This window comes from Dermochelys coriacea, chromosome 1 (assembly GCF_009764565.3).
Source record: "Dermochelys coriacea isolate rDerCor1 chromosome 1, rDerCor1.pri.v4, whole genome shotgun sequence".
In the NCBI taxonomy this organism is placed as follows: domain Eukaryota; kingdom Metazoa; phylum Chordata; order Testudines; family Dermochelyidae; genus Dermochelys; species Dermochelys coriacea.
Genome location: NC_050068.2, coordinates 143304297 through 143313760, shown reverse-complemented (window position 1 = coordinate 143313760; position 9464 = coordinate 143304297). Strand labels below are relative to the sequence as shown.

Sequence of the window (9464 nt, the reverse complement as noted above, 5' to 3'; positions counted from 1 at the left end):
GAGTACCTTTCTCTATTAATCATGCCAGATGGGGGTATAATTTGAGAGAATTTTAATATATATCTTGGGAAGGGGGGGTTGTCTGATATGTAGAGTGCAACTGTGTTTGTTCACATTAACAAAGTCTTATAGTGCTAAATAACCCCTCCTCCCATAAGTTCTGGTGCGGTGTGTATCATCTAATATCAATATAACACATAAATCAGATGGAGTGGTACTATGGTGACAGTAACCAACCAGAAGACATCATGCAAATGAGAATACTGTATCCCACACCAGCTGCTCTGTTGCTGGCTGGTTGTTATAGTGATAAACTGAGGCCTTTCCTCTTCACTTCTCCTTGAAAGAATAACCTTTAATTCCTCAAGGGAAGGGAGAGAGAAGAAAGGTGGTGGGGGGGAACAGAATTACATGACAAAGAAAAACATTATCTGTCTGCGAAGAGAACAGCAGAGAGGGCATCCCGGAGAAAAACAAACATTCATTGGCCATGCCAGTGCTCACCACCGATGCTGAGTCAGAAACAGGTATCCCAAAATCCCTTTCTAATGAGCTTCTTTCAGAAACCATGGAGGAGATAGAACACACATGCCCTCAGCCTCGGTTGGTAAGTAAAGACAAAGGATGCATGTATTTGTCACCCCAGAGCTCTTTGCCTTATTAGAATGTAAAGGAATCAATTGTTCAAAGATTTAACATGTAAATATGAATTCAGCTGCAGCCTAATCTATCTCAATTGATTGTGTTTAGGGTCTGCACTGGGAGAACTTGGATTACAAAAAACTATCATACCAGCTGTGGAAAAAATACAGACGATATAGGATTATTGTGTTTTTTGTCTGTGAGGAAGAGGTTAATATTCTGTTATGGCAGGTCTCTTTCTATAACAAAACCTGTCAGAAAATGTAAAAATAGCATTTTTCTTTAGCCTTTTTAGGTTCGGATTTACAGCAAGGCTGTTCATTGTATCCTTGCCTGTTCTTTGTCTTTGTGCTGACTTTGGGAAATAAAATGACAGATAAGCAGAATTGCCACATCCCTAAATAAAAGACAGTGAATTAAGGATGCATGTATGGGGGGGGCGGAATGATATGGCAAGATCACCCACATTTCTAAAAGGTTCTAATGAAATTGCCAGTGTATGCGTCCATGATTTCACTTCAGGGTATGGAAAGCATGTGACTCGGGAAAGCTGCATTAAAAGAAGAGCTGCAGGTCTTAATTAGTGTATGACAACAGTGCATTCAGAGAAGCCGGCTGCACATACAGTAGAGCGTTCCTTTATCCCTGTATGTCTGATGTATTGAATTAAACCCTCTTCCACCATCACTGTTCAGTTTCACTCCCAGGGTTCTGCAGGTTCATTCTGCATCAGGCAGGATTCAGCTTTTTAACAAATAAGACAAGATAATGAAGTGTTACTTGCTGCTTTTCTAAAGTCATGAAGAACTTTGGAGGAGAGGCTTCTACTGGAATTTAGGACTCTAAATTATGGTAAATGCCACCCATCCTTTATATCTGAAAGGGGAGCTTGCCAATTGATTAAAAGAGTGCTGTTTGAAGGTGCAGTGTGGAGAAATGGGACTTTGTGGGGTGGGGAAGGTGTGTAATAATTAAACAAGTTGTTAGTCTTTGACTGAAGGTGACAAAAGGCTCATTCAGGCAGACCAGGCCACTTCATAGTCAAACAAGCACAGGCTCCATTTGGGGTGCTGCATCGTAAGTGCAAACATCCGAGAGCTGTGTATTTTCATGTGCTAATCTTTCTTACATTTGGAATGTTTTTATTGTTGTTCCGCATATAAGACTGTCTGGTTTATTGTTCTTGATAAGGGTAATTGTTAACCTTTCCCTATATGTGTTACCACAAGGCACGGATAATGATGATATATATGAAAAAAGCCCGAGAAATGGATATCAATAAGGTGTGACACTGTATGACTTATGCAATAGTTTAGCACTGGAAATGAGATCATTTATCACCAGAATTAAATCACAACCTTAATTAAAACAATTTAAAAAAATCCAACTTCAATAATTACATTTAACACTATATTTCAAATATTATACTGTTCTGACAAATAGCAACAGTTGCTGGAGTTGGCCTAAATTAACATTTTCCACTAGCTCTTCTTATAATTAACTAACAACTTTTTAAAAAAAACTGTTAATTTATAAATGGAAAGGCTTTGTGTGGGTTTTTTTTTAAAATGTTTGTATTGCACTGTGTTTACTAATGCTGTTTGTTAAGGTTTCTTACACATAATACAACCCTTTTGAATACATTATATACCTTCTATCTTGTCACATAAAAAGAATTTAAAGGAGGAAATGTCAGTGTGAAGCAGGTATTTACAATATGTCATTCCAGTAGAATTCCTATGGAAATGAAGGGGGTAACCAGAGTACATGAGCAAAACAGGAACTCATAATAATCTGTTTTAGAGTTTCATAAATATTAATAAATCAGTAATGACAATAGAGACACTTGGAATAAAGATTTATGGAAAACTCATACTTCCAAGATGAGATTGTGGGACTGCATATCTGGCTTACCTCCATACTTGGTGAAATAAATGTGCCAATGTTGAAATAGAGGAGAAGTCAGAATATTTAAGAATACAATATAGTCCACCTAATAGTGAATGGTCCTGAATATTTAAGAATACAATCCACTATCCACATGATAGTGAATGGTCCTGACTGCTGCTTAATCAGAACTCTTTTGGCAAAAGTGTGTCTTAAAGGGGAAGTATTGATAGCCAATGCCCAGAAGGGTTAAATGGAACTTAGAGTAATAAAAGGCTTGAATTTCTAAGCTTTGTTCTTTATGTACAGAAATGATAAAGATTAAAAGAACTAATAAAGATCAACTAAAGATGGAAAGTAGTGTATATTCGACCAGATCCTTATCTGGTGTAAGTCAGCATAGCTCCATTGAAAACTATGGAACTATGCCCTGCATCGACTGAGGATCTAGTCCATTATTCTTATTCAGTACAGTACTGGATTTCATTTTAAGTCTTTTCAGATTTGTTAAATAGCCTCTTCTCTTAGTTGCTGAACCAACTCCTAAGATGTCAATAGGAGTTGGCTTGGACCATTAACTGGAACAGCCACTTAACCGGGATACAAGGCTGTCCACTGGGGAGGCCTAATTAAAAGAACTTTACTATACTTTTATTATATTGTATTTTAATTTGTTACCAGGCAATTATGTAATATTAGTGAGCTGAGTTTGTGTTATTTTCATGCTACTGGGTGGTCATTATGTTGGTGTGAGAGTAATGAATAGTCAGGGCACCTAGAACTCTTTGTATAGGCAGGTTTTTTTAAAAAACTATTGTTTAAATCTAAATATACATATAATTTGAAATTAGATCAAATAACACGAAATGCTTGAAGAAAGAGTCCATTAATTAATAATGAAACTTTCATAGGTCAATACATATTTTCACAGACGGAATTGGAGTCAGTAGACTTCATAAATAGATATTTTGTATTGTAGATATTTACTGTTATTGGCTTTTTAATTAAAAAAAGAATGGTTTATTTATACCCCAAAACAACAAATATTTTAATTAATATCTGTCACAATGTAAATATTTCTTTTTCAGTCAGTCATTCCCTCTGACTTTATGTCATGGAGGCTGCCATCTTGGCAGGAAGTGTCACAGTAGGACTAAAGGAAACTTCTGTGTCCTTCAGTGAATGAGGAAAGCAGGAGATACTGAAGTCAGTTTTCAGGTAAGTTTCAATGTGTATTGAAATACGAGTTTTTCCTATAGGTAGGACTGTTTATTTAAATTGCCATGACTTTCTTTTTTTTTTGCAGATGCTGTCTGGGATTTTTGAACTAAAAAAAAAAAAAAAAAAATCAGTCAGAGGCTCCACTAAGAATTCATATTGAAGTAGATACCCCCTGCTCCATCCTTCCCTCTAATTCTCCGACTCTCTGTTCCTTATTTTCATGCATCTGCCTGCCAATTAATAGCTCCGTTCTTCACACACCTTCAGTGACCTTTAGCCTCAGCTGGCTAAAAATCCACAGCATAGTCAAGCTCTTAGTTTAGCTAGGAAGCAGAGGCATGTGGAATACAGAAGATCAAAGGGGGAGGGGAGAGTTAATTTGGAAGATGCAGCAGTTTGAACCTATTTATTTAGTTTGTTTATGACGATGCAGTCTTGGGCTTGATTCTGCAATTAATTCCCTGTGGATAGCTCCTGGCTCCTTGCAGGAACAGGGCCGGTGTCTTTATCCGGGTTTGGAAAAGCATCTATCACCCCGTGGGAATTACCACAACCTAAATATTAAATAATAACGACAATGCACCTGCTCACAGGTGGGGTTGGAAACAATCCCAGACAGTGTCTATAACAAAAAGAAGCAATGGCAATTTATAATTACAGTTCTGAAGTTAAAAAACAATACACATAGAAACTTACCTGAAAACAATCTTGAAGAACTACCACTTGGTTTGACCTTTCACTGAAGTGCAGTGGGAGTTTTCTTTACTCATACTGTATGTCTCTTCCTTCCAAAATAAGTCTCTAGGAGTAAATTTTTCAAAAGCACTACATGACTTGGGAGCCTAAGTCCCATTAACTTTCAATGAGATTTAGGCTCCTAAATGCCTTCAGTTCCTTTAGAAAACAGGACTTAGGTTCTCAAGTCACTTAAAAAGTTTTGAAAATTTAATCTTAGGGGCTTTAATCATTTTTACAGTAATTTTTTAAAATATGCTAGTTGTGTTGGTGAAATTATTCAGGAGTTTTGAAAAATGCTAACATTTCAGTTAAGAGTAGATGAGAAAGATTAGTATATATCAGTCTTACTCGGTGAAAATAATAATGGTTTAAACTAGAGCTATAATGGCTGTAGAGATTATTCCCCACTGATGCGACTAAGTATGAAATTTGAAGAAGCTGTTTCTAAAAACTGTATTGGCCTTGACTTTCAATATTTTGATCTCTGACTTTTTTTCCTTTTTGTTTGATCTGATATTTAAACAGTGATTCAGGATGATTCATACATAACAGCTCTAGAAGTATTTCAGATATTCTTACCTGTTCACACAAGTAAACTCCTCAACAAATGCATATGATTTTAATTTTTATAGTTAGTAACATTATAGATATAAAGGGCTTTATTATAGTTACAAAACCAGCCATGCTTTTGTTTTTCCACAATGTGGTGTGATTTAGGGAGCCTGCTATCGGCACTTCTTTAATTTGGATCTATGCTGTCATGAAAAAGGAGCATTAGAGCAGATGATTGAGTAATAAGGCTGTGTCTGAAGCTTAAAAGAGGCATGATTTGACTAAATGTAGGTGATCGTAGCCCTGCACAAGTTGTGTACTGTATTTGGACCCGAAACTAGTATTCATGAATTCTGGCTGTTTTGGACCAAAAATTTAAAAAGGGTGTCAAATCTGGCCTTCCTTTATATGTACATGACTTTCTTTGGCACACTTTTAAAATATTTTTTCTTTGCCTGCAGCACGTCACCACCAAAAATTAGAGTGTGATTTGCCTTTCACTTCACTAAGAGTCACACCATTGCTACATATCTAAATTATGTTGGCAACAAGATGTTGCATTATTTATCAGATATATAGAACTACTGAGATGTCATTACAAGAGTCACACACAGCATAGGAGAATTGGTGCGAATATTATATACTATAGAATGTATTGTATTTCTTGCTCACATGTATGTGTGTTATGCTATTTGGAACTTGCTGTTTCAGTTGAACATTGTCTATTTCTCAAACAATACTTTTTTCAGTTATTGTGAATGTCTATATCACAGCCTAAAGGAAGATGAGTAAAAAGGCTAGTGTAACTAGACAACAAAAGCAAGGTATTTACTACATAAAAAATACTAAAGCAGAAAAAACCCATAGGAAGGAGCTAAGAACTATTCACATTTGTCAGAAATACATATATAGAAACCACCAACACAGCCAGCTCTGTATACAAAGATTTGCCAAAACTAAGGGTTGGTCTATGCTATAAAGTTAGGTCGGCTTAACTACATTGATCAAGGCCATGAAAAACTTCATGCCCCGTGTGATGTAAGTAAGCCAACCTAAGACCAGAAGTAGATGCTGCTAGGTTGATGAAAGAATTGTTCTCGGGTTGTTTGTGGTTCTGTGTTGGTGGCTAACTCCCATGAAATGCTTTTCTGTACCAAAGCAGTGTTGAATTGCAGAACTGTGCCTGTTTCCATCTTGTGTACCTGATGTTTGGTACATATTTGATTCTTTCACTTGTGCTTTGTTTGAGTTTGGGACTCAACATACCTCTAAAATATATCATACTTTCTAAAAGATAATTTCTGTTTGAGCTAGAGCCTATGGGCTTGATGCAGAAACCACTTCTTGAAATGCAGGTTAGACTAGATCATAATGGTCTCTTTTGGCATAAAAAGCTATGAATCTATACATATCTATACATATTGATACTAAACTGGGAGGAGTGGTAGATACGCTGGAGGGGAGGGATAGGATACAGAAGGACCTAGACAAATTGGAGGATTGGGCCAAAAGAAATCTAATGAGGTTCAATAAGGATAAGTGCAGGGTCCTGCACTTAGGATGGAAGAATCCAATGCACCGCTACAGACTAGGGACCGAATGGCTCGGCAGCAGTTCTGCGGAAAAGGACCTAGGGGTGACAGTGGACGAGAAGCTGGATATGAGTCAGCAGTGTGCCCTTGTTGCCAAGAAGGCCAATGGCATTTTGGGATGTATAAGTAGGGGCATAGCGAGCAGATCGAGGGACGTGATTGTTCCCCTCTATTCGACACTGGTGAGGCCTCACCTGGAGTACTGTGTCCAGTTTTGGGCCCCACACTACAGGAAGGATGTGGATAAATTGGAAAGAGTACAGCGAAGGGCAACGAAAATGATTAGGGGTCTAGAGCACATGACTTATGAGGAGAGGCTGAGGGAGCTGGGATTGTTTAGTCTGCAGAAGAGAAGAATGAGAGGGGATTTGATAGCTGCTTTCAACTACCTGAAAGGGGGTTTCAAAGAGGATGGCTCTAGACTGTTCTCAATGGTAGCAGATGACAGAACGAGGAGTAATGGTCTCAAGTTGCAATGGGGGAGGTTTAGATTGGATATTAGGAAAAACTTTTTCACTAAGAGGGTGGTGAAACACTGGAATGCGTTACCTAGGGAGGTGGTAGAATCTCCTTCCTTAGAGGTTTTTAAGGTCAGGCTTGACAAAGCCCTGGCTGGGATGATTTAACTGGGACTTGGTCCTGCTTTGAGCAGGGGGTTGGACTAGATGACCTTCTGGGGTCCCTTCCAACCCTGATATTCTATGATTCTATGATTCTATATCACCATGTGCTTTTGTAAAATAATGGGAAGAATTTTCTGAATTGTTTCTTTCTTTCTGAAACTTATACTTGCATCTTGTGATTATAGTTAGTCAATAATTATTACACAAAGATTAGTAGTGCATAACATGACTTTATGGAGGATGAACCCAGATAGTACTTGGGAAAAGGCTGTCTGGATTGTTTGCAAATTGGATGAATTTTTTAAAAATATTATTAAAAATATAAATAGATTATTCTGAATTACTCTTGAGAATGAGCTGGATTCTCATTTGGTTCATGCATCATCAACAGAACTTTTAACTAAATTCCACTTGCAGAATCTTTACCTGGAGGTACACAGAGATAAAAGGGCAGTTAAGTTGTAACTGCAGCATAATACACCTCAGCTGGGTCATGGTTACTGGTAATAGTTTTAATTTATAATTGTGAGGTAATATCATGAAATAATAGATGCAAAAAAGAATCTTAAATCAGATACCTATCCCCGGGACTAAATATTCACTCCCTGAACACCTGGTCCTTCAAGAGGCATTCCTTGTCTACCCAGAGGCAGACCTAGATAGTCCTTAAGGCAGTGTTTCTCCAACTGGGATCCATGGGTCCCACTGATCAACTCCTCCCCTCCCTCCCAGTGCCTCCTGCACACCGCTGAACAGCTGTTCAGCAGCGTGCAGGAGGCACTGGGAGGGAGGAGGAGGAGTGGGGATGGGGGTACTTGGGGGAGGGGCAGAAAGAGTTGGGGAAGAGGAGGGGAAAGGGTGGAGTGGGAAGAGGAAGAGCAGGGGTGAGATGTTGGGGGAAGGGGTGGGGTGGGGCCTGGGGGTCCGTGAATAATTTTAAATCAAAGTGGGGGTCCTTGGGTTGCTAAAGTTTGAGAACCACTGCCTTAAGAGATTCTTCATCTGCAAGGAATGCTCATATTTTAGGCCTAATGTTTTATAGACCCAGCATGTGTATATTTCTCATTCTTCAGTTACTTATAAGATTTTTGGTAGTATTTTATTCTTAACAAATATGTTGAAAACTGCTTTAAATTTTCCCTTCAGATTTTCATGTTTCCTGATTTATAGTCATTGTTTGCAAACTATGGGTCCAGTGCTACAAGTCCTTACTTGACTAATCCGTATGCATGGGATTAGTTCCATTGAAATCAGTGTTCAGTTTGGAACTGGTCTAAAGTCTCTCTCTGCTTTTACGAGACTGTCAACTTGAAATGTAGGGAGTAAAAAATGAGATAAAAGTAGTGTAAAGTATTGTCCCTGAATCCTCCTGCTAATTCTGTGGTTTTACAACAACATTTTCCTATTTTCAAAAAATGTTTTCTCTCCCTTGTTGCTGTGTGAAAGACCCACACAAACAAAACCAACCCACTCCTGTTCTAAGGGATATAATGAAACTGACTGTACACTAAGTGCTGTCAAACATATCAAGTAAACCAACTGAACACCTCCAAGGTGGTGGTGGCAGTAAAAAGGGCTGAGTTCAAGATCTACAGTTCCTCTTAACATTTTTATAATGTTCCTCTTAACAATACAAACCAGAACCAGCTGGAATCCCCATTCAGAAAACTGGGAAAACCAATCACCACCCTTAGAGGCATCCAGGGGAATGTCTACACTGCGTTTTAAAATCCACAGGAATGAGTCTTAGAGGCCAGAACTACTGACTCAGGCTCACAGGGCTCACACTATGGCACTAAAAACAGCACTGTAGACATTGCAGCTGGGGCTGGAGCTCTGAAATCTATCCACCTCTCTGGGCCTCAGAGGCCAAGCCCAAATGCCTATACAGCTTTTTTTAGTGCCGTAGCACAAACCTGAATTTGTAGACCTAGGCTGTGAGACTCACAGCTGTGGGTTTTGAAATGCTGTGTAGACTACACTAATAGGCAAGACTTCCCTGCTCACAAGCGCTGAGGGTATGCACAACAAAAGAAAACTTCAAAAAGAAAACAGAGAGGGAACACAGTATTACTTTGGAAAAATATCAGTGATTCAAAAGCATGCAAACTATAAGTAAACACCTGCCTCCACGGTATCTTGGGCAGTGTCCTTTGCCTCAGTTTTCCACCTTGCAGTGTGAAAGTCCAATGGACAAATGGCCATGAAC

At 38.5% G+C, this 9464-nt stretch overlaps 1 protein-coding gene across 4 annotated transcripts in view; it reads left to right on the top strand.

Moving 5' to 3' along the window:
* The first annotated feature begins 235 nt into the window (after positions 1–235).
* PCYT1B (phosphate cytidylyltransferase 1B, choline) overlaps positions 236–9464 on the top strand; it is a 47398-nt gene continuing 38169 nt past the window's right edge. Inside the window, exons 1-2 of one of the 4 annotated variants that reach the window (XM_038370727.2) lie at positions 469–607; positions 3618–3747. In XM_038370727.2, coding sequence (XP_038226655.1) covers positions 3712–3747 — 36 coding nt within the window. In that variant the 5' untranslated portion in view covers positions 469–607; positions 3618–3711. Of the gene's footprint in view, positions 608–3617; positions 3748–9464 lie in introns of all 4 variants that reach the window. The other 3 variants (XM_038370755.2, XM_038370745.2, XM_038370718.2) reach the window with 3 other exon arrangements.